Source organism: Stegodyphus dumicola, chromosome 2, assembly GCF_044657685.1.
Source record: "Stegodyphus dumicola isolate Sdum_Otavi_A_Nest chromosome 2, ASM4465768v1".
NCBI lineage: Eukaryota > Metazoa > Arthropoda > Arachnida > Araneae > Eresidae > Stegodyphus > Stegodyphus dumicola.
This window is the reverse complement of record NC_140769.1, coordinates 187,534,498-187,560,265: the sequence shown is the minus strand read 5'-3', so window position 1 is coordinate 187,560,265 and position 25,768 is coordinate 187,534,498. Positions and strand designations below refer to the sequence as shown.

Genomic DNA, 25,768 nt, shown 5'->3' with positions numbered 1-25,768 from the left:
CAATTCTTTTTTTCAGCTCACCAATGAAAAACGATAAAACGATTAAAGCGTCATAAATGAGAATAGTGAGAATTCTTTAAATTGTATCATAATATGGAAGGAAATTTTAACAGAAAAGTGTAGTCTTGAAAATGAAGAGGGAAAAGTTTAAGACTTTCTAATCGCGATGCCCCTGTGGATATAGCCAAGCAGACATATTCGCTGAATGCTTTTCGATAACAACATGAGAATAAACATAACACTCCTCTATACAAGTGATGGTAGTGGTTCTCCGCGTTTGGTTGTATCTTCAAAAGGTCTGCAGGAGTTCTGCAATAGGAAATCACTAGCGTGGCAAATGCTTGACCACGATGATCACTTTTAGTACTTTCAGGAATGAAAAATTAACCCGCTCTCATAAATTCATTTCACTTCCTGGTGAATAAGCCTTTGATATATGGGTGGAGGCTTTTTGTTCCTTAAAAGCCTCAACCTCTTTCGAAGATTCGTGTCTGAGAGAAAGATCTGGGTTCAGAAGTTAGAATCGAATTTGAGGTATATTTATGATAAAAATAAAATTTGTTTTCTTAAATTGCTGCTCACTTGCATAAAAGAACTGAGGGAGTCCTTTCATTAAAGGCTCCGGCGTAATTTAAGCTCTGCCAAACAGTAAAATAAAACTGTGGTATGTAAGTTGTAGTGATTTAGATTTAGCCAACTTAAACGTATTGCACAATAATGAAACTTTATTTTTTTAAACTTGTGCAAAATGCAAATAAGCTATAGGTTACCATTCCCGAAGGAAAGAACACACAGTAAACTGTGATTTTCCTGAACTTGTACATACTGGTAATTGTGGTCTTATGAATCTCCCATCTTTAAGTGTAGCAAAATATTTCATAATGTTCAGCGACGTCAAATATCAGAAAATTACTGTATACGCCCTACGGAAAAGGTCTGAAGACCTTGAAGCATCTAAGCGTACAAATTTCATGCTGGAAAACAAACGGGGCAGCAAATTCGCAAGGAACCTGCCGAAGAATTCCAAAATCGCGAATTTTATCAATTCTCAGAAAAGGAAGGTATTAAATGCCTGTTCTCAGTTGAATATAGACCGCAACAGAATGAAGTTACAGAATGCACCAATCGTACCCTAGTTGAAATGGCTACATGTCTACTGTTCAAATCAAAATTTGCCCAAGGATTGTAGCCAGAAATGGTGTCAAAAGCTCTTACATCTGTAACCGATGTCTTGCTAAAAGCAAAATCAAACCACCTGAAGGATTGGATTGGATTATTCGATTATGACAAAGCACACGAGGGCTATCTGCCGCACATGCAGCTAGCCCGTTCGCGGGATTCGAACCTCGGACCGAACTACCAGTGTTCAGCGTCTTTAACGCTCGGCCGCTGGTGGGCCAAACCACCTGAAGAAATTTGGTCTAAAAGAAAGTCATATCACATTTCAGAATAGCAGAAAGCAAAGCTTTTGCATTAGCCACCTAGATCATAAAAACAAATTTCTTCCGAAAAGCGAAAAAATAAATTCTTATTTGATATTTTGACGAAGCATATTGCCTATGGAAATCTGGAACTTGTGAAGTAACACAAAGTCGAACTTCAACATGTTCCATGATCAGAAACTTCAACAGCTAGCGAAGAAGTATTCATCGAATTTATTCCTACTCAAGAAAATCCGAAGCCAACAAGACTTCCGCAATGTCAGCTAATGGAAGAGCAGATGTTGAAGGAAATGTAATTTAAGGTTAAATTTCAGAAAGAGGATCGGAAGACCTACATTTCTAAAAAGAGGAAAACTGAGCAGAGCAAGAAAAATCTATCAGCAAAAACACGCTAATTTGGTAAACTCTGAAAATTTGGGGGATCCAAAAGGTAGAGGCAGCAAGAAGAATACAATTCCTTAATGAGGAACAATATGTTTGCCAGATACTAGAAAAACTGCAAATGCATATCCTTGGTAAAGCGAAAGGCAGATGCCATAGTCGATCGGTACTAGGCTAAGCTCGCCGCTAAAGGGCTAAAGGATGCTTGCAAAAGTATGGAATATATTATACGGAAACGTTTTTCACCTGTTGCTCGATGCAATAGCATATAACTCGATGTACTGCTCGCTCTAGCTACTGAATAAGATTTGAAAATACAACAAATCATTATTCAAACAGATTATCTGAATGATAAAATTTGATGAAGAGATTTTCATGTCTCAACGAGAAGGTTTTCAACGAGAAGTCAAAGTTTGCAAGCTGAAAAACTGAATCTATGGACTTAAGCAAGGAGGATGAATGTGGAACTTAAAATTAAATGGAACTTTACAGAGTCCCTTCAAAAAGTTAACGCTGGATACCTGTAAAGTCAGAAAAGAACATGCAACTGTTTCATAATTGCTATATAGGTACATGATCTGATAATTCAAACTAGAAGTGAATCTTCTACGATACACATAAAGAAAACCCTCGGAAAAACCTCTGAAATAAGGGATTTTGGGTAAAATAAAAGATTGTTTAGGCTTAAATACTAAACAAAATAAAAATTTGTCAATTCAGCCAAATTCAGTTCATAAAAGAACTTTTGGCTTAGTGTGATATGCAAGAATTTAAGTCTATATCAACACCATTAAACTCTAACTTTAAACTAAGCGAATTTTCAAACGTCACCAAAGAAAATTAAAGTGTACACAGAAATGTTTACCAGTCTTTAATTTACTTAGCTATACCTAAGTAAACTGATATCACAAATTCTGTTAGTAGACTTAGTAAATTTAACACTAACTCGAAATACTTTCACTGGGTTCAAGCAAAATGCATACTACAATACCTTAAATTTAAGTTAACATGAAGATAACTTAGCGAAAAAAAAAATAGTCTTAAATGTTTGCAGACGCGAATGAGGTTAAAAATACTCTCGACAGCAAACCTTTCAGTGGTTGTGGTTTCCTATTAGCAAGAAGCCAGATGTCTTGAGATTCCCACAAGCAAAGATCTGTCTAGCACTATCAAGTATTGAAGCAGCATATATAGCGTTAATTAGACAATGCACTCGCATTTGCTACTTATGAAAGCTAAGATTTTGGAGGAGGTAGCAGAATATTTGCAGCAGAAATGTATGAACCTCTTAGGTCTTGAACTTTAGCTAATGAAGGATTTCCTCCTGTTTTATTCTCTTTTTTAGCTTTGCAAGAGAAAGCGTTGGTTCCATTCTCCCTTGCGTCTGCGCAGTGCTGAAGAAGTGAAATGTCCAGTACTATATATAATTCTTTGGTATAAGCCATGAAATGTGTGAAGCCTGTGTATCGTCCTGATGTGGCCACCGGAATGTGCGTCGTTCTGGTTGTCGACAATGGTAGAAGCCGTGATTGTCTGCAGCGTGGTGCGGCGATTTGAAGCATGGAATTGTTGCAGCCAAGTACGTGGCGGCCTAAATGAATTGCCAAGTAGGCTGTAATGACATAACATAGCAATTTATATCAATCAAGTTAATCACCTGTTATCCATCTAATGTTTCTTATGTCATACATTGACATACCTTGTTCATTTGTTTTGTAAATATCAAGGAAAAGCATCTATTAAAACTTATGTTTCTCTTGTATCAAGTATGCTCCTTTGGTAGGCAGCCAGACAACCACGTTTTCTGAACAACACCAAAAAACAAACAACAGTGTGAACCTTCCAGAAACTCAGGAGTACTACATACAAATACACGATTATGCTTGACTTGCAGAACGACATCGCCTTCTTTATTCATCTCTGAAGCTCCCTACTTATCAAATTTATCAGCAAAGAAAAACTTTACAACTAGTGTTAAATAACTGATACGTAGCACTATGGGTGAAGAGATATTCCCTTCCAAAATATATCCCTGAATGCATGGAAGAAAGATATCATTATACCACTTGCTAAGCCAGAAAAAGATCCGAAGATTCCCTCGAACTATCAAGAGATAGCACTTACCTGTTTCATTTGCAAATTATTCGAAGATGGATAACAACCACCTTGTCAGAGGAAAACAAAATAATATCTGCCTATCAGTGTGGCTTCCGTAAAGGATGATCAACAATGGATAATAAATATTCTTATTTTAGAAAGCTCCATATGAAAGGCCTTGGTAAAAAAGAATCACTTAATCTTTTTTTTTTTTTTTTTTTTTCCAGAATGGAAACAGCTTATGATAAGTCGTGGAGGCATGGCATACTAAATGATCTTTCTGACACTGGTTTAGGCGGAAACCTGCCAAATTTTTTTTTTTAAGACAAGATCTTTCCAACTGAAGACTGATTCTGTTTTGTCATATATTTTCCATCAAGAAGATGGTGTACCTCAAAGGAGGGTCCTAAGTGTAATTCTGTTCAGCCTAAAGACATGCTCTGTGTTAAAAGATCTTCCTCCTTCTGTTACAAGTATTTGGATGACCTCTAAATACTTTGTCAAGGTGCGGATATGAGACAGATGAATGGACAATTGCACATCGCAGTAAACAAGGTTCTTAACTGGTCAAATCAGCACGGTTTCGCTTTTTCACGCCAGAAGACCGTGTGCGTTCATTTTTGCAAAAAGCGAAATCTCCATCCTGAACCTGAACTGCATATTCATGGATCGTTCATTCCATGTTGGTTCTGGAGTGAAATTGAGGTAATATTTTACTGAAAACTGACTTCCTTCCACATGTAACTTGAGGAAGAAATGCTTTAAAAAATTAAATCTTGTCAAGGTCTTGCTGAATACCTCCTGGGGTGCAAATAGTTGTTATATGCTTCGCGTTTACAGAGGTCTATTCCGATCTCAACTAGATTATGGCTGAGTGGCTTATGGTTCTCCACGATCTTCTGTGTTAGTATAAGGTATTTCTCCCGCCTTCTTGGCATGCCTTCGTGGTGTGGTGGTCTCAGCGCGTAATTGAGAGGTCCTATCTGATATATCAAATCTTAACTAACAAACGTTGTTTTTCTCTCTGCAACTTATATAGATGATCTATGCAATTCCCTCTTTTTGGCCGAGCTGTAAAAGCCGCTGAACACAAATAGTTCGGTTGGTTCGGAGTTTGAGTCCCGGCTAACGGGTTGGCTGAATGGACGTTTTCGCGATTTTCTATGTATGTAATGTGGAAACTAGCCAGTTTCTCTTAAAAAGTCCTCCCCGGGGTATCTTTCTCTTACCGTGTAGTGCCTATGGGCAGAACACGTAACAAATAAAATAATAATTATAATTTCTTGTATGTCTGAATCTCATTTTATTTTTTTTATACAGACAAGGCCTTGAGGCCCCTTTTAATAAGAAAAATTCAGGATAAATCAGATTACGCAAACAAGGCTTCTTTATTTATACCATTGAAATACATTCCTGTCTATAGAAGGAAAATACTAGCAGAAAATGAGTTACTAAAGTGAAAAATTATCTAAACTAGGAAAAGTATTTTTTACTGAAAAGCATCAAGGTTATCATGAAGAGCATCAAGGGTTATTTTAGGATTACTAAATATAAAATTTTCACTGGGCTCGAAATTTAATTGATTGAGGTAAAATTCCTAAAATATATTTATTTATGTGATGAAAAATAATATTTACGTGATATAAAATAATGCGATTTTTATGAAAAAATTTTTAAATTTCCTTTTTATTCTCTCTTAACGGAGAAAATTATTTTCAGGTTTGATACTAAGAAGTATTTATACTAATACTTTTAGGCATAGCATAAAAATTCAGAAACGATAAGTTGTCACCCATAAAATACTTTTCTTCTTTTATGCTTACATGTTGATCGGTAGTTTTAGCCTGGGGAACTGACAGCCTTGTATAAACAAATTGAATTCATGATTATTGGTTATTAATTTCAATAAATGAGACACTTCTGTATATAATGTTATATTACCTGACGCCAAGTATTTTTTGGAAAAAATGTAGCAGAAAAAAAAAAAACATGCTAAGAAACATTTTTTGATTTTCGGCTATTTCTGAATAACTGAAATGAAATTACTTTGACGAAATTTTGCAGTAGTTTGGTAACGTTTCTCTTCAATGTAAACTGAGTAGAATCTGAAATGTTACTTCGCTCGTTCAATCGTACCCTCTAACTGTGCACTCTGCAATTGAGAGCAGAGTGCTCAGTTAGAGGCTGATAAGGAGTTGGTTAAGAAGCAATGGCATAATAAGGTGTGTGTATTTAATTATAGCAAAGCACACTAGGGCTATCTGCCTAAGGGGAGGGATGCCTTCGTGGAGGACTTTCTAAGGGAAACTGGCTCGTATACACGTTACACATGGGGAAAACCACGAAAACACCCATGCAGCCAGCCCGTTCGCGGGATTCGAACCTCGGACCGAACTACCAGTGTTCAGCGACTTTACCGCTCGGCCGCTGGTGGGCCGGCATAATAAGGACTGAAACATTTTTAATTGGACGAAAAATTCAATTTGAAACTGCAATTGATTTTAATCAAATGCGCTTATAAAGACAATCTGACTGGAATTCTTGCTTTTTAAAAAACAATATTCTTCGCTGCAGAATAATGTACAATTTTTTACTTAATTTAAAAAAAAAAAAAAAAAAAAAAAAAAAAAAACAGGCTTTCTATGCCTAAATATTACTTGAATTTCTGTTTGAAAAATTTAGAATAAATAAATAAAATAAAATTAATAAAAAATTCTTTTAATATAACTCTAAATTCTAATAACAGCAAATTTTAAGGACTAGTAACAATTTTCACAATTTTTACGTATGACATACCACTGTGCATAAGAGTTGATTAGCGTTCACGAATATTGATCGTACACGAATATGTGATTACTTAAAATGCCATATAAAAAATTATATAAGCTTCAAAAATATGCAAATTATCATAAATTAGTTTAAAAAACGGTGTAGATATGATGCTAATTTTCCTACAATTATGCATTAACATGTGCAGTATGGTAGTGCATAATTGGTAGGTCGGTCGAGAAGCGGTTGCTGATGTAAACAAGGGGAAAGAAAGGAGAAAACTCTTGGGAGAAAAAAAGATGCAGAGAAAGCAGATTCCTCACCTCCCAGTTTTGGTGATGATCATCTCCGTCCCCAGCTCGTTGAACTTCTCCCACAAGTCCTTGTTCTCGAGGATGCAGTCCACCCTCAGAAGGTCTTGACAGTTACAACGACCTTTCAAAGACTCCGCGTAAGGGTTAGCGGCAGAGGCGGAACCATCTGACGAGGAGCGCCGCTTCGTGGATGCGGAACTCGGAGATTTCTTCGGCCGCGGCGATTTACCGGAATTGCCGTCGACGGCCTCGTCGTTGAAGTCGCTACCCTGAAGACGAAAACAAAAGAATTATATGTTTTATTTTCAAAAACGTATAACATGAAAACTTCAGCTTACAGTCTAACGCTCTATAGAGTTCATTACTAAAAATTTTAGAGTTAAAAAGATTACAAAACTGAAATTATAAAAATCAACAGATTAAAAAGAAATTGTAATTTGATAGTGATACACAGATTTCACTTTAAACAGTTTTAAGCTAAGTAATTACGATAGGCTTCGTAGTTTAAAAATCAGTCCTCTAGAAACTGAGAATACAGAAAGTAAAATCTTATATTTAAAAGCAGCTGTTTAAAATGATAAACGGAATGGCAAGGAGGAGGTATAATATTATCACATTGTAAATAACGACAAGTGGAGACTTGCTCGTTTATTTAATAAAGAAAAGTATCAATTAGTCAAGGCGTAGCTGCGTATTTATATTACATCATCGCTTGCGCACGAGGCTTGCAATAAATATTTTCTTCAAATAGCATTACTTTCTGTTTTACCAGAACATGAAATAAGTGAACTGAAAGTAATGAACTCCTCTTAAGTGTTAAAAAAATATAAAAGTAAAATAAAATAACTTTATGAAATGATGACTGAAGTAAAGAATCTGAATTGGGAGTGGACACTCAAGTTATTCAGTTCAAGAAATATGTGTCATAAAGTAAAAACTTCCCCTAAACATTCTGATAATTATTAGAAAAGTTATGTGTATTAGTAAGTTACGAAGCTAACTATTATGAGAACGAGTTTATATCAACAAATATTCCTCATTTATTAACCAGATTATAAGGTATTTTCTCTCTCCTTCTATCAGTATGCCTTCGTGACGTAACGGTACCACGCTCGATGCGTATTCCAGAGGTCCAAGTTCGAGTCCCGGCAAGGGCATTGCACGTTTTTCACATCCCCGATTCAAAATAACCATAATAAACCTACAGTGGCACCCGAACTAAAAGATGTTGGGCAATAATTCACTACTAGGATTTCGCGATTGGGTCCACTAATCCCTAGTCGCCCTTTCAAAGAGTGAATATATAAGGCATTTTCTCCCTCCTTTCAGCATGCCTTCGTTGTGCAACGGTAGCATACTCGGTACGTATTCGAGAAGTCCAGATTCAAGCCCCGGTGAGGGCATTGCATGTTTTTCATATCGTCTGCTTCAAAATAATCTAATAACTCCACAAGATGAACGATATTGAATGATGAGAGATGTTATGGGGAGGGGAAAAGCAGTATTTTCTGAAACAGTAAGTGGTACGTGAGTTGTTTCTGAAATCGTAAGTAGCCATATTATTTATCAAAACCAATAATTTTTGTTTAAAATATGAAAAATTCATGGAGGAAAGAAGCTTGTGATTTCATACGGAAAGAATAGTCTTTGATACCTATTTCATCAAAAGAATAATTTTATTGTAAAACATTTTATATAATAAAAGAATTGTTCAGTGTGACTTAAGATCAGAAATATGCAATTATTATAAAAATATTTCTTTTTTAGAGAAATTTTAAGACTATATGATCCAATTTCTATGCTTCTGAAGTTTACGAGGAAGAAATTAATGTCACAGAAAAGAGATTAGATTTCAGTACATAATATTAGTTCTTATCACATATAACGCTTTACTGTAATTGCTTTAAAAAAGGCACAAAAAAAATGCGGAATTAAATTTTGATACCTATATATCTTCTTTTGGTGATATCGATTTGAACCAAAAAGGGAGGTGCTGTACTGCATGTTATAGCAGTCCGATATACAAAATTTTAACGTTCTGAGGCTACTCGTTTTTGAGTTATGCGAGACGCATACATACGTACGGACATCAAGAAAAAATCTCTTTTGAATCCATTTTTCAATCCGTTTTTGGAGAAAGGGTGCCTTATTCTGTCCGTAAGTACAAGATGTCACGCAAAAACATCGTTTAAATGGCTTCGAGAGCAGGCAAAATAAATATTTTTGTTGAAATATGATACCCGAAATTTTTCGCGATTACAACACTTCCTTTACTTCGTACGAGTAAAAATGACAATTCCTGAAAACGGTGATAATTTTTATGGAATCGTAAATTTTGTGCTCTTATCTTTAGTTATGTATTTCAAAGAAGTTTTTATACACTTTTTTCCCGTTAAAATGTTCATATCCAAGTTGAATAATATTAATTTATTTTGTTTATTAAGTCTATGCTCTAAATTTAACTTTGTAGAATCCAAGAGACCGCAGTCTACCGATTGGACAAGCGGAAATTTTGCTACTAAAGTCCTCTCTCTCTTTTTAGCCTTAACTTCTTATTCACAGTTCGCGAAGTTACTTAACAAGTAGACTTACAAGCGCCGTAATTCGTTATAATATTACATGCATTTCAAGCAGAAACGTGTGGATATGACAGTTTAACTCACCTCATCGACTTCAGGTTCCTCGTCCTCCTCCGGAACACTGGAAGCAGGTGTGGCTCGATCTCTCTTCTGGCTCGCAGCCCCGATCCTGTCCCACGATGGTGAAGGTCCGCCACTGCTTTCAGAATCAGAAGCAAAGGGAGATCTCATTGGCCATGACAACAGTTCTGATGGAAGAGGAGAAGAAACTGAAAATAAAGAGAAATAAATGCTTAGCTACCTCCATTAGGAAAGGGGAAGAAGTAGGAAACTTACGTAAAATTAGACCAAAATCTTAGTTAGGAATTATTTATCGTACATATTTTGCAAGTTAACACAGAGAAAAGGAAATCTGCGTAAAAAGACAGCTATGGTATTAACAGTGCATCTGCAAAGTTCCATGAATGTTCAACTAATCCAAGTAAAGCCACTAACCGATAACTGGAGACCATGGTAACTAACACATTTAAATTTATTTCCATTAAAATGTCCACTTACGAGAAAGAGTTTTTAATGCAATTCTTACCTAACATTATAGGAAGAATTGTTAAGCAAAAGTGGGGGGGGGAGCTTTTTTTTGCCCGAAATAGCTAGTGTGATGTAGCTTGCTAGCGCAAATCTGAAATAGTTTTTAATTATTCTTCATACTCGGCAGATTTGTCATGTACAGGTTACTATTTATTCTCTAAAGTGCAATCCTGCCTTGATTACCTCTTCACCCGGAAACTGCAGAAATTCTAAAAAATTTCATTTATCATTCAAATTCTAGTTTTACTTCTGAATAGGTTTTTGGCTGATTCCTAGTTCATGGCGACACATCGACGCAGCTTTTTAATTTCGCAAAATAGATCTCCAACTTAAAATGCAACAAAATGGCTGAGGATTTTTTTTTTAAACTACTGAAGCATTTGTTGAAAATTTATCATCTGTGAGGCAAAACGAATTAAGTATTAAATAGAAAAATACTGCTTTTTTTAATGAAATTGAATTTCAATATTAATATTAGCGCTGGTCTTTGTATTATCAGAAACAAGATAAAATTATATTTAAATATAGTTGATAGAGTTGCAATAAAGTATCACACAAGCGATTGCGATTCGTAATTACTGAAGGATTTTATAACTCTTCTTAGGCTGATATAGACTGGGGTGATTTTATAGCAGAGTTCATGAGATATTCTATAGGGAAGGTACAAATATGTTGATTTTGTTACATTTTATTAATTATATGGATAACTTTAATCCTACTTGTTGGAAAATATTACTAAGGAAATATCGTTTTTAAGTAATTCATCTTCTTACACTGATAGCTAAAGCAATTTCCTAAATTCCCCCCAATCTAAATCCTAAATTGTTCTCGAATACCTCGAGTCTTTTCTATAAAAATAAAAAGAGGAAGAGATGGAGAATGAACTTTTATTTAATATTTAAATGAAAACAAAATTTGAAATCTGTTTTTGAAGGGCGTTAGACCCAAAGGGCTATTAGTCTTTAAACGGCAAAAATTAAAATAAACTTTAATGATATTGAGGAACAGAAAGTTTTCTCCCGATGAGATGTCACAGGACAATAATATATCATTGCCTGCATCATAAAAAGTATTATTTTTTATGTGTAATAGGAAAAACATAACTCTCATTCTCATGGTAACGAGTTTCTTGTTGCCATCTCAAATTTTGAAATTATAATGATAAAAAAAAATTGTCCAATTATTCACCCAAGGCGACACAAAAAATGTACACGATCCCATCTTCAAAATTTGCGATTCAAATTTTGTAGTCTTCCAACTTCAGAGAAGGGAAAAGAGATAAAATTCCCCTGCCCAGATTATTCCGAGCCTGGAAAAATATAAAGAGTTTCCCTTATCAGTGCAACAATTAGTTTCGGACAGTTTCTCTTTTTTTCGCCTTTATTGTTGCCAACGATAAAAGGCAAAAAATGAGTATGAAAAAGAAATCGCTCCCATTTGTATAATAGTTTCATTTTGTCTTCATTATCATCGTCATCTTTGATGTGCACATAATATTTACATACGAAGATGCCATGCAATAATGTAATGAATTATTCAAATTTTTGCTGCTGGCAACTTATCACGGGTATCGTATCATCAGTGAGAAGGGTGGGGGGGGGAATTCAAAACAAAGGCAATGAATGTACTTGTAAAAGAATTATCTCAAATTCTTTATTCTACTTGAACGGCAGATTTTATCCTGTTTTGGTGATTTAAAAATTTTAGTACTCTGAATGAGTTCTTGAAATGCGTTTAAAAAAGTTCTATATTTCTAAGACTATAATTTAATTATTTAATTTTTATGTTTATATTTTACGCTGCTTGATGTAATACTAGTACTGTATTATCATTTATTCATTTTATAACTTCCATAGTAATAATTTGTTCATTTATCATTAAACTTGATACTTTTTATTTAAAATATGATTTAAAAATCTCGTTTTCATAAAATGGCAAAATTATAAATAGGGTTCCTCCTTTTTAAATTAAAAAAAAAATTTCATTAAAAATATTAGTATTAAAATTATTGTCAAGTGTAGTATATTATATCCAGCTTTTCAAAAAACAATAAAGTCATTGCCAGAGAGCTCATACGGGTACTGGAAACGCAATAGCTCACTTCCCTCTTTTAAAATAAATTTATTATTAAAAATTATCTTGGATAAAATATCTTCTAACAGTATGCACTCAATAAAATATATAACTTAATGTTAAGTAATGTACTTTCAAATTACAACAGAAAAATAAACAAATAATTAAATAAAAATAAGATATGAAAGGTTTCAGATTTAAATGATTCCCCCAAAGGATTTGTTAACGTTCTTTACGCTCTTGCTAAGCTAGCCAGCTCTTGCACTCAGTCCTACTAAACCCACTCCACCCCCCCCCTTTTTTTTTTTTTTTACTTTATTATTATGCATCGTTTTCTTTGCAAGCTACATGTAATTCAACAACAAAATCAAAATAATTTTAAAAGTTGCGTAGCAACTTATGTTTAGAATTCTCGATGGAATGTTAAGTGTTTCCATGCATTTTAATATTTTTCAGACTTTTCTCAGTTCATTATATCAACATGCAGTTTAAGTAAGCCTGCTTACAAAAAATTTTTGTCTTTATATTTTTAACTTTTATGCGTTAACTTTACATATAGCACGTTAAATAAACATAAATAGCACGTTCTTCGCTCTTACGCCACATGAAACTTAATTCAACAGCTGAATCACAAAATATTTAAAAACATATCTTTAAAATTCTCGATAGAATGTTAGAGGTTGCGCTACATATTTTTAAAAAACTAGTGCCGCAACTAGCCTAAAAGAGTTTTCATTTAAAAGTAAATGTGTGTAATGACTTTAATGAGTTCAGCTAGTGTAATTTCATACAAATGTTGAAATTTTCTCTCACATCTCATGATTTTAACACATGTATATTTAAACCAATCACATTAAAAAGGTAGGAAGAAATATTCTTCAGAACTGTATTTATTGCTTTTATCACTTAGTTTATTACTGAAAAATCTTCTGGCGCGGGGAAGCTAAAAATACTTTATTTTCGGCCGCCGAGTTTGTTAATTAAAACTGAAATATAAATTCTTACCATTTTTCCGAATGGTGACAGTCTCCCGCCCTAGAGACAAAAATATTTTATTTTGAACAGAGTTGCCATTGCTCGCTTTCACATCGTTGAATTTGTTAATGAAAAATTTATTAAAGTTTACAATATATGAAATATATAATAAAATAAAATCGAAATTCAAAATTCAGGCTTCCAGGTGCACATGTTAGGATGAACGACAACGTTTTTAAAATTTGATGGCTCTAGCTACAGTCGTTTTCTCACAATGCTATGAACATACATACACACATACAGATTCTTCATTATTTAATTTCTTTAAAAATAATACAGGATAATAATATTTGGTGGCAACAATTTGAAAAGTAATACCCGTTTATTGTGAACCAACGCAAAATCTCATTTCGAGACTAATAGGGTCCTTCGTACTAAAAAGAATTTATAATTTAAGATTGTTCACAATTAATTTATCTTTCAAAGAAAGATAAGAAATTATGAATTTGTTACATTATTAATCAAATTACTGATTAATATTACATTAAATTATTTTTTATCTTTTGAACTGAAAAAAAATATGTTCGCTTCACTTCCGTTCGGAATAATTTTATCGTATGAGCTCAGAACATTCCTCTCAGCAAATAGCAAACTAACAGCTTACAAACGAAGGTGGGGGAGGTTTTAAATGCTGGAATTTCATTTCTCTTAAAAATGTAATGGTATGGAATTTTTTTCCTTATTGTTCCAACGCTAAGAAGGATGCCTAAATATGATTACGGAACCCTGAGATTTAGCATAGGATTCGATTCTGAATCGGGGACCCCATTTGGCGACATGGGTATGGCGGATGTTCCTAAACGCAACGATTATTTTCTTTAAAAAAGTCCTTCACTGAATCAACCATATATAATCATATGTACCTCACGTTCTTTGCCATACTAAATTATTACTTACCTCTTCCATTTGTTGCAATTTTTATATTAACATTGTTAAAATAATACCGAGTTCAAGAGGGATATTTCAATTTATTTCCTCGAGCTTACTGTTCCAGCAACGGAAATGATGTGTGCATCAAGCAGCCCATTTACAACTGGTTTTACGCCTTGCATAGAAATCAGTTTCTACAACCAATGACTTGAAACTAGCAACAATAGCTTTAGAATTATTTCTCTAAATTGCGTGCCATTTCCTCTTCGAAATCATCACCAAGTATTCCAAGAGTCCCGAAGCACCTATCTTAAGGACAATAAAGTTTTATGAAATCCTGTCCACCTTACCCCTTAATGCCCAGGTCTTCGGCGAAGATGGCTCATTTCATCGTCTGTTAACTTCTAAAGTTATCACCCATGTTCTTGCAATGTCGTAAATAAAAAACCGTGACAAGTGCAAGAAAACCATTTTAACAACCAGTCATTTTACTGGAGAAATTGTCCTAAGTGTTTCAATAATAGATCTAAAACAATGACAATTGATGGGCGGCGGTGATTGGGCTTTGGATTTCGACTTGAAGATTTGCATTTGCAGATGACAGACGTACCTTGTCTTCGAAGGTGGGATTTTGTTCGCACGGGTGAGCACGTGATGTTCCGAAGAGCATGTGCTTCTTAGTTTCGGTTAGTGCACAGGATTATGGACAGGTAGGGACGGCTGATGTTGATGTATTTATAATGCCTGCCATTGTTGCCATTGTAGCATTTCTAATGGTTACAGCGACATTTAAAATTCATGCGAAATGTTTCCGCAGTCAAAGTGAAAAGAGTTGGAATTTCTAACTTTCGGGCAAATAACATTCACAAGAAAAATAATGTTTTGGATTTTCCTATTCTGTGTATGTTTAATTGACGATTTAAATATTAATGTAAACCATTTATGTGTAAATCTTAGATTATTCTAGCGTACATATGCTTCATTGATTAACGTGCGTATTAATTTGTGATACATATGCATAATATTCCTAGAAACATGTTACACTATAAACAATTTAATTTCATTCGTATTTCCTGTTTCATGCATCATAATTTTTATTCTAAAATATTAAAAATTTAGTATGAGATTTATCATTAAATCTTACACTGCTAGGGTTTTCCTTTCTCTAAAATTTCTAATCGCGCTTTAAAGAAAACATTGCGAATAAAATGCAGATGAACATTTAACACTAGTCTAATGATAAGGAGGTTCCGCCTTTTTGACAATTTTCTTAGGAATAAAGTGGTGAAAAGACCTTTTGAAAGAGATTTAGAGCGTGGAATTTATTTGACAGTTTTTAACACGCCCATGCTTCGTACCCAGTTACGTAACGAACACTTCTTCTAGAAACATTTTTTTTTTTTTACTGGAGTCTTAAAAACTTGCCTATCTCAAATTATCACATAGTCATAAATTTGCTGAACGCTTTTATTTATGTATTGCAGCTCTTTTATGAAAAATTAAATTCCATTAAAATTAAACTGTCCATGGAGTCTAAACGTGTAACACTGTTAATTTGTAAATTTGAAAATTGCTCTCCATATCACTTATAGAAGAAAAACGCACGTTTGTTTCAGTCAAATACAGCAAAATACGCAAGGGCTATCAAATTATGTTTAGATTATGATCATTAAAATACGATATTATTTATTTATGTAAATTGATTAAATACATTCAATGTAGCTTACTTTTAATTTTAAGTATTTTCATTAATTTTACATGTCACTTTTAGCTTATATCAAATTAAAGTTTTTTCGAGGGGGAGCAATTAAATCTGTATGAGCGTTCAAATTGAAAGATTTTCTACGATTTGAAAAGATTTCGTGTAAAAGATGATCGTTGCGGTAGTTTTATTTAATTATAGCATAGTACTCGAGCGCTCTCTGCTTAAAAGGAGGGATGTAAATACGCATTTACATTCTTTGTCGCTAAAACTCTATTCAATTCAATATATAAAGAAACCTCACTTACCTGTCAGACGCATTCTCCACTTTTTATCATTTTCTACATATTTTATTGACGACACAATTAAATACATTTACAACAAATAGAGGCACATATAAACTTTGGTTAATGTTTCGCGATGTTGTTACATCTTTCGCAATCATCAAGGTTCTGCACTAGTCCGAAGAATTCTAGCGCACACAGCGCCATCTGGTGCAATACAGTTTCTACAAGGGATGCCTTCGTGAAGGGCTTTCTAATGGAAACTGGCTTATATACGCGTTACACATGGGAAAAACCATTATTTACCTTGATCCATTATTCACTTTGTCCTTTATGTTAATTGACCAATTATTTTATGTTTTGGAACTTTATGGTCACTTCTCCTTTCCGTTTTCATGCCAGAATGCAAATTATTCAATGAAACGAAAATATATTGGCCCGTAACATCATAAATCTCAAGTAACACAGTAAGATCAGTAGATGGGATTAGAAGCGCCATGTATTGTGCATGTAAGCTTTCAAACCCGTATGCTCGTATTATATATCCGTATATATTTTTTGCCTTGTCAAGAATCTCAATTGTTAATACCTTTGCCTTAAATAAACCTTAAGCAAAGACAGAGATTAATATGTACACTTTGCATAAAAAAGGGGGGTGAGGGGGACTGTTCTATATCTCCCGTACTGCTAGTCCGATTAATGAAATTTAATTTGCGTTTTTCATGTCTCGAAAGAGCAACGCAGAATGTATATTTAATTTATATATGGCATTGTTCTAACATGGGTATTTTGACACAAAATCTGAATTTTACTTAAATAACATATCGATTTTTTTTCCATATTTCAATTCTATGGTTCAAACTATGCCTAAGTATTAACTTTTGTACAAATTGTTGAGAAACGTACCGAGAAATTCGAAAATTTATCTTGGCGCACTTTACCAGTTTGAACCAAGAATAATTCACTTGATGAAATTCTTAATTTATGGTAACCTACTTTTCATCCCTTTCTTTGTGCACGGGAGGAAAAACAGATGCATCGTTCATTCTTTCAAGTAATTTTAACAAAGTGCGTAAACAACATTTGGGAATAAATACTGCTTATAACAAATATGCCAAATTTCGAAACGCATCAGTATATAAATTCATGTATATCTTGGGAAATGTTGAATAAAAAACTCTAATGTTTTTGCAGATATGCTTAGGAATACATCTCCTTTAAGGTGATGATATCAACTTTACAGGTATAATTCAAAAATTCTTTCAAAAAATTTGTCAAGATTACAAAAAAATATAAATTTTAAAAACAAATCCGAAAATATCTGCGAATTTTCTTTGGATTGAGCCTAAATTTCGAACTGTGAAAGAATAAATTAAGTAAGTTTAATAAATAAAAGAGATATTAATAAATATTACAAACTTCATTTGACATTTAGGAGCTTAAATTTGAGAGCTAATGTTTTCAGAAATACTCGTGCGATTTTTTCAGAACTTTGTACTTTGACATAATTTAATTTCGTAGAATATAAATATGGAAAAAAATACAATTGGTATGTCATTTCAGAAAAAGGTCAGATTTTGTGTCAAAAATATCTATTTTTGAACAACGGACTATATATCCTAAGCCGTGTGGCTTCGAGATACGAAAAATTTCAGTTAAATTTCATCAATCGGCCTAGTAGAACGGAAGATATAGAATTGTCACATTTTTTGTGCAGAGTGTGCCGTCGTTTATTTACGATGCGAGAAACATACTACATTCATACAGATTCTTCATTATTTAATTTTTTAGATATAATACAGGGCGATATTTGGTGGCAACAATTTAAAAAGTTACAGTGAACCGACGCAAAATCCCGTTTCGAGACTAACAGCCCCTTTTGCGCTAAAAAAGCAGTACAATTTCATTTACTTCTCAATATCTAGTCTTAAAATTTCTAAACTAAGTATATTATTAGTAATTTTATGCTATTGTACAATGTATCAAAGTATTATATTTCTTAACTAGGTTGCTCAATCAATTATAACAATTAAATATAATATATTTGCATTCGTGTGATGAACTTTTTATATATTTTTTATTAAAATTATAAATGAGTTCTACTTAAGAAAACGTTTTTACTTCAAAAAAGTTCTGGAAATACATTCGTATACTATTTTTGTAAAATTTTGCATATTTAAAAAAAGGCATTTTTGTTAATGGATTAAAAAAGTGCTAGTCCTAATAAAACATTACTGTTCGTAGTATTAAAACAAAATATCTAAAAATAGCGCGAAAGATTTTAAAAAGCAATATCTAAGGGCCAATTTATTTAAAAAAATTTTATTAACTATTAGCTACTGAATTAACTCACTTTATTAACTATTAAGTGAATCTTCATTGACAAATCTTCTAACGCCTTTTTGTAGTTTAAAATTATTATAGAAATTTCGATAAACTTATTTGATTACGATTAAAATGTTCGGCAATAGCTCGAAATAATTAACAGGATTGTCACAAAGTAAAGAATTTTGAGAATGTTAATAAACTGTAAAGCAATAAGATTTTCTGCTTTGGCAGCTGGCAACTTAAAATGTCATCCAGCAAAATTTATAAGCAGTCTCTGTATCTTCGTGATAACTACAATCTTAGCACACATTTCATGTAACATCTATTAACGTCAAGTATCTCGAAATACAGACAGCTCACAGGAAACTCCAAGTTCTTATCCTTCTAAAAATACTGAGTTCCTGAGATATCTTGGGAAATAAAATTATCGCCGGCGGTGTGACACGCGGAAACTTATGTAAGGATCCAAACTTTAGGGTGTTTTCGAGATCTGTTCTTTTAATTTTATCTTAAGTATAAATAAAACAAGCTTCTTTCGTATTTATTTCATGGATTACATTTTAAACCTCTGTGCATGACTAAAGTAATACTTTTTCCAATTATTAAAAAAAAAAAAAAAAAAAATAGCACGTTTCACGAAAAGACAAAAAAGAAATACGAGGTAGTTTATCTCAAACACTTTTGAATCTAAAAATCTTATGTTAAAAAGAAAATTTGTGGTGTTGATTTTGTGGTTTTCGTACTTTTTCGTTTCTTTAAAGCATACGATGCGAACTTTCTGGAATAATTACGCTTTGCTGACAGCACAGGAAACACTCAGTCGCGCCTCAGTTTCACTTGAAGGATTCTTCAATCAGCTTAGATCAGCTTGGTTGTCAAATTACTGAGTTAGTATTTAAACGCTAAGCAATTAGCATGACGGCTTCTCCTTAGGAAGCATGAATTTCATAGTCAAGTGATAGTGCGAATACGAGCGTACGAAAGATAGGAAAGTTTCATTAAAGCAATAACTATTAATATAAAAATAAAATTAGTCCTTTCAAACTACCTTCTAACTTGGTGGGATGGGGGCATCCTCGAAAAAGGGAAGATTTAAGAAGACTGCGGATGTTGATAAAGTTGTGGTATTAGTCTCACGTTTTTTGAGCTAGAAAACTGTTGTACACTTTATATTTATAATGCCTTGTGTGCCAAAAAAATTACAGTTCACTGTTACAGTCTGCGCTTTCACAGTACTAGGAGTCATAAAAATTTATTTTGCAATTTAAATTTGACTCTTTTAGTGTTATTATTTTAGTCTTTTAGTGTTATCTTTTGTTGGATTAAAGGAGGCATTGAAAACTTTAAGAAAGTTAAACGAAATAAATGAAATTAGTTAAACAATTTCTGTCTAAAAATGAGGGTTGAAATTTTGCTAGAATGTTAAATACACTTTCAGTCTTCCTCATTCATATCCTTTTCTTTCAATACCAATTAGCTGCATTAAATTAAGATGTTTCTGCATAATTAGCAATGAAATGTATAAATGTCTTATTATTTCTAATTTCAGGCACATATCCAGAGCTCACTAATAACGCCTCAGTATTTGATCTAACCGAAATTACTATTATCATATTTTCTAATAATACAGTACTTGTATAGAATTAATTTGGGATTTAACCTACACTCATTGATGCATTCCGATATTCTAAAACTCCCACCAGTGGCCCAGTGGTTAAAGATATATGAATCGTTGGAGTTCTTAGTTCGATATTAGTCGAACAGGCTGGCTGCATGGTTGGCTTTAGTGACTTTCTCCACATGTGAATACGAGCCCTTAAGAAAACCTCCACGAAGGTATCATTTGCCTTAGAGAGATATCCCTGGTGTGCTTTGCAGTGTTCAATTAATCTAGTCCGATATCTTAAGTTGGATTACATACAAAGTAAAGCATTGCCTCTCTCAGTGATGTTTATTTTCAATTTTGCAGAGCATAGCACATCGGTATCTTCCTTCGAGATGTACAAAATAAAAAAAAGTACAGAAATGACAACTATTTCAGGTAATTTAATTGAAAAAGTTACATATTTGAAGCAGTACTCTATAATATTGAAATATAAGATTAGACTTGATTCAATATTTTTTCTTAAGAATGTAAATGGATTTACTAAAATGTCAACAAAGACGCAGTTTTTTATTACTCGTAATAAAACTAAGAATCAAAGCTGCAGTTTAATTAAAAAAAGTACTTATGCTGCACATTCTGAAACTTTTCAGGCTAAATTACTGAATGGAATCTCTTGTGGATGCTCAATAGGAAGTAAGTACTTGAAGAAACGATTAGTAATAAAAAAATATTTTATAATGAAATATAGGCAGCCTGTTTTATTAAAACAGTTTCACAGTTAGGGACCTGTCTATTTCCCCCCTGTGATCCCATGGAAAACATTTTTCCGTAAATAATAATTAAACGTATCAGAGGATTCAGGTAATTAGCTCCTCGCTTTAACATCTTCTTTTTTGATTTGGTTAATACGCTAATGAAGTTCTCACTTAAAGAAATAGCGTGCAAAATGATCATTTTTCCACTTTCACTGGAAGCGTTTTCTTTTAGACACGGTGTCTCAACACGTTCAATTCCAAGACAACAAACGAATAACTCATCAGTGCTGCCAATTCGTTTGGCGGCAAAATTGCAGCATGAATCTTAAGAGTTCCGTTGTTTTCATTTGATATTATCACGCGATATTAAATTCCTGCCGGCTTTTAAAACTCATAAAAGTATTCTCATATAAGAAGGAAAATTACATTTATTCTGATTTCCTAATGCATTGAATATGAAGAAAATGTAAGATATTTTCTCCCTCCTTCCAGCATGCCTTCGTGGTGTAAAGGTAGCACGGTCGGCGTGTATCCGAGAGTCCAAGAGTCCCTCCAAAGGCATTGCCCATTTTTCAATCTCCTGCTTAAAAAATAAAAAAAAATAAAATAAATAAAAAAATAAAAAAAAAGGAAAAGAAAAGAAAAAGAAGAAAAGAAAAATCTGAAAGCTTTTAGATTTTATATTACGCCCAAAGGGGCCTTTTTTATGTATGTTATGTTTATTTATTAAAGAAATGTCGCTAAATATTTAAAAGAGCATATCTTTAGAATTTCCGGTACACAGTCTCGCGCGCTAGAGATAATTTTTTTTTTTTTTTTTTTTTTTTTTTTTTTTTGTGCAATGTTGCCATTGCTCGCTTTGAAATCTCTGTTAATCATGTCTCTTAATCAAAAGCTCATAAATGCATTACAAACTTTGAAATAAAGAATAAAATAAATTCCAAATTTGGCCTTCTAGATGCCCATATTCTAGTGAAGACGTACGCTTTTCAAAATTGGATGGCTGTAGGTACCGTTGTTCTATCACCATGCGAGAAACATACATAGATTTATGCAGATTCTTCATTATTTAATTTGTTTAAATATAATACAGCGCTCTAATATTTGGTGGCAACAATTTAAATTTTCGCCTTTTATAGTGAATCAATACAAAATGCCAAAATGAAATGAATAACCCTTCTGGGTTAAAGTCCTTTGGGCTATTTAAAAAAAAAAAAAAAAAAAAAAAAAAAAAAAAAAAGAACCTGTATTTTATATGGAATTAGCAATAAACAACACTTTGCTGTCATTCAAGCGAACATAAAATTACAGTTTTGAGTAAAAGAATGCTTGCATACTGTTATACCATCAGGCATTCGAAATATATTAAAAGTTCAACTACCCCCAAACTTTCTCGACACTTTTTGTGATCAACGAACTTGTATAATACCTGGTGACTCTACAAAGCTTCTTCATTTATTAAAGTTTTGTAAAATTGTAAGTTTCATTTCAGATTCGTGTTTCAATGACTGGAAATAATAACTACGTACGTTTTTCTATGAATTTCCGCATTGGTATACTTAAAAATGAGCCAGCTTCCTTAGAAAGTTCCTCCTTAAAGATCTTTCTTTAAACACTTAACTCTAACATGCTTTGCCATTATTTCCTAAATTATTTTATCACAAGAAGATGAACACTCATAAATAATGTTTGTAATTTTTAAAATTTTAGAAATAGGCCAGCTGCAAACCGAGTTTGATCTGATTTCAAATGAGAAGATTGAGTGCATTTCGAGACAAACAGTCCAATGAGTTGATTTGGTTTTTTTAACTGCGGTAAAATGCACGAGGGCTATCTGCCTAAGGCGAGGGATGTTCTCGGGAATTCTAGCTCCTAGAAAAGAGGAAAAGGCAGAAGCAAAGTCGTGCAGTTCCGCAGTTTTCCTAGCATTTCCATTGTTTAATTTACTCTTCCCCAATTAAGGTAGGAGATAGAAAATTTAGCTATTGTTCTTTGATCACATTGATAAAATTCTCTTGAATTAAATTTCGCGCAGCTGGTACAATGTCGTCTTTTCTTCCCTGTTTCCTATATGCTTAGACTATAAAAATCAAATCTGATAGAGATAATTTAAATTTATTTTAAATATGAAGAAGATTTGGATGGATTCAAGACCTTACCAGAGTCATCCGATTTTCTTCTACTAAAACAAATTTTATTGAGCCATCTTGTGGACATATTTTAATAATTTCCGTTTGATTCTATTTTCAAAAGTTGAGTCATGAAAAAAGGCTTATGCTTCCCACTACTTGCGACTCATTTTTTTCAATGATATGTTTGTTCAAAATGTGTAGTTATTTAGTATATTTGATATAAAACATTTCTGTAGCTGTAACACATCTTCCATTTAATTTTCAATTTAATCAGCCAACCTACATCAGCTGCGCAGTGGTAGACTACGTTCCATCTAATAACTATTCTTCACTCTGAGCGCTGTGGAAAAACTGTGATGCATAAGGACACCGCTAAAACGTTTGCAATACCATTAGCACAAAGAATAAAAAAATTCTTACAATATTAATAAAGCTTAAATTTAAAAAAAAACTTTTTTTTTAAAGTGTATAGATGGTTGGTTTCAGTTAATAAATTTTTAACCAGTTTCACAAGAGAAGGAAGGATTTTAATGCTAAGTATCAATTTATCAAAATATTGGTGACGAATAAATTTATAACAAAAATGATGATCTGATTGCTCAAAATATTGCTGATTAACAAGTTTATTTTCATTTAATTGATTATGATTTCTATTATTAAAACCTAAATCTGCAGCAGGATCTTTCCGACATTTGTTTACAACATAATATGCTTACATTGCAATTTCGCTTGGAATTTCTGGACATGTATCTTTCGTCTTAAACTGCTTCTTCAGATCTACACAGTATTTTGACTTGTTTTGATAATCAACTATTTCATAGCGAGCAATAATCTAAAAAACAAATTTGTTTACAGTAAAGTAGCATTACATATTTTGCCCTCTAATATAAAAAATTGCGTTTTGATGCAATCAAGAAGCAATAAATTATTAATGTTTGATATGATGAATTGCTTCTGCTCATTAAATGTTTATAACTCGAAGGAAGTTTCTTTTTTTTAAGAAGTTTTTATTAAGTTAAAAATACGGCGAAAATTTTAACGCTCATTCCTCTCTCCAAAACAAATTTCGCTGAATTAAAATTTAAGCTGCTTTCAAGTGTGAAACTTTAGGGTTTATGAAAACGTTCGTCCAACTTTTATGTTTTGAAATGGTTTTAAATTGCGTTCATGTAATGACATGTGCTCAGCTGTCGCAACCTTACAGAGTTACATCTATTCACTTAAGATACGTCTAATCTATTAACAAATTATTACAAAAGTGAAATCTGCTGCTTCATTTTTCAAGAGAGAAGTAAACTTCGATATTCTTTTCAAATGCGCAATAAAACTCTGCCGTAAATAAAACATTACTATTATCTAGATATATTAGTGTTATTTTACATAGTTGGATCATCTTCGTCCAAAACATTCTATTTTATTTTCCAATGAATTCCAGTTTCTTAATATAGACTCTCTCCTTAATTTCTCAAAAGGCCATTTTAGCTCAAGACGACAAGTTATAATGTAGTACTCCGTCAGTCTAGCATGCCTTCGTGGTCTAACAGTTAGTATTCGAGAGGTCCAGGTTCGAGTCCCGGAGAGGACATACTCGGAGTCCCGGATACACGCCGACCGTGACTCTACAGTATCGCCCGAACTGAAAAGTGGTGGATGATAATTCTTCACCACCAGGATTTGGCGATTGGGTCCCCTGATTCCCAGTCGCCATTTGAAAGGGGAAGTATATAAGGTATTTTCTTCTTCCTTCCAGCATGCCTTCGTGGTGTGACGGTTAGCACGGTCGGTGTGTATTCGAGAAGTCCAGGTTCGAGTCCCGATGAAGGCATTGCATATTTTTCTTGTCTTCTTCAAAATAATATAATGACTCTACAAAGTTCAGTACTTATTTATACCATATCTAGACATTCCAAAATCCAAAGTGCACAAACCTCTGCATTACAGAACGTTACACTCAGAATAATGTGCAATGTTCGGTGGTTTTTCAGGAATATAAAGTTCTGTAAGGATCTGGGAATTTAATATCTTTCTTGGAAATGAATTTCTTAGCTACTTTTGCAAATCATTCAGCTGAACACTTTGGAAAAATAACTAAGATATTTCATGCGAAAAATCTTAGGAAAATGTGGTATTGTAACAAATTCTTATGATTTCAATAATGATTCAAATTCAGACGGGCAACATCCAGCATATGAGACTCACGGTCCTCGGTTCATCTAGAGTAAAGAGAAGTATACTTTAATTGTAATATAATAGCAAAAAACTTAAGACGTCTCTTTACAAAAAATTTTATCAGTGGACATCGAGAAAGGGCTGGCTTATTTACAGATGGAATTAAGTTCAGTTTGACTTAACTATAAAGAAAAAATTCACTGAAGTAGGTATCCCCAAATTTCACAAAGCCTTCCTTACGCGGCTTCGAGAAAACCGCAAATTTGCATCGTATGAGATTTCCATGTTTGATCGTATGTATCAGCGTGAACAACTTCCCTTACTCATAAAAAAGAATGAATCTCCACCGAGATCCATGTTCTCAGACAAGTGACGGAGGACGGGGGGGCACCTGGAGTCTACCAGAGGTAAGCAGGTGTATGCCACTCGCCTGCACTATCCAAAGTTTATTGAAGAATTTAAAAATCTAATTTTCACGGTGATACAAGGCTTAGATGGCAATATGATGCCTCTTTTTTTCTATTTTTCTCTAGAGGCAGAGGATGCAAGAAATGTATTGCAATGACGATAAAGAACATAAAATATAAACCAAAAAATGAACTCTATGGGAACCAAAACTCTATGTGAAATGCATAAACAATACT

General features: G+C 33.3%; 1 protein-coding gene across 1 annotated transcript in view; it reads right to left on the bottom strand.

The window, feature by feature from the left end:
- Positions 1–25,768, bottom strand: part of LOC118188113 (uncharacterized) — a 96,435-nt gene that overhangs the window by 38,610 nt on the left and 32,057 nt on the right. Inside the window, exons 2-3 of the mRNA XM_035358471.2 lie at positions 9,667–9,851; positions 7,013–7,272 (exon numbers count right to left, since the gene is read on the bottom strand). Coding sequence (XP_035214362.1) covers positions 7,013–7,272; positions 9,667–9,851 — 445 coding nt within the window. The remainder of the gene's footprint in view (positions 1–7,012; positions 7,273–9,666; positions 9,852–25,768) is intronic.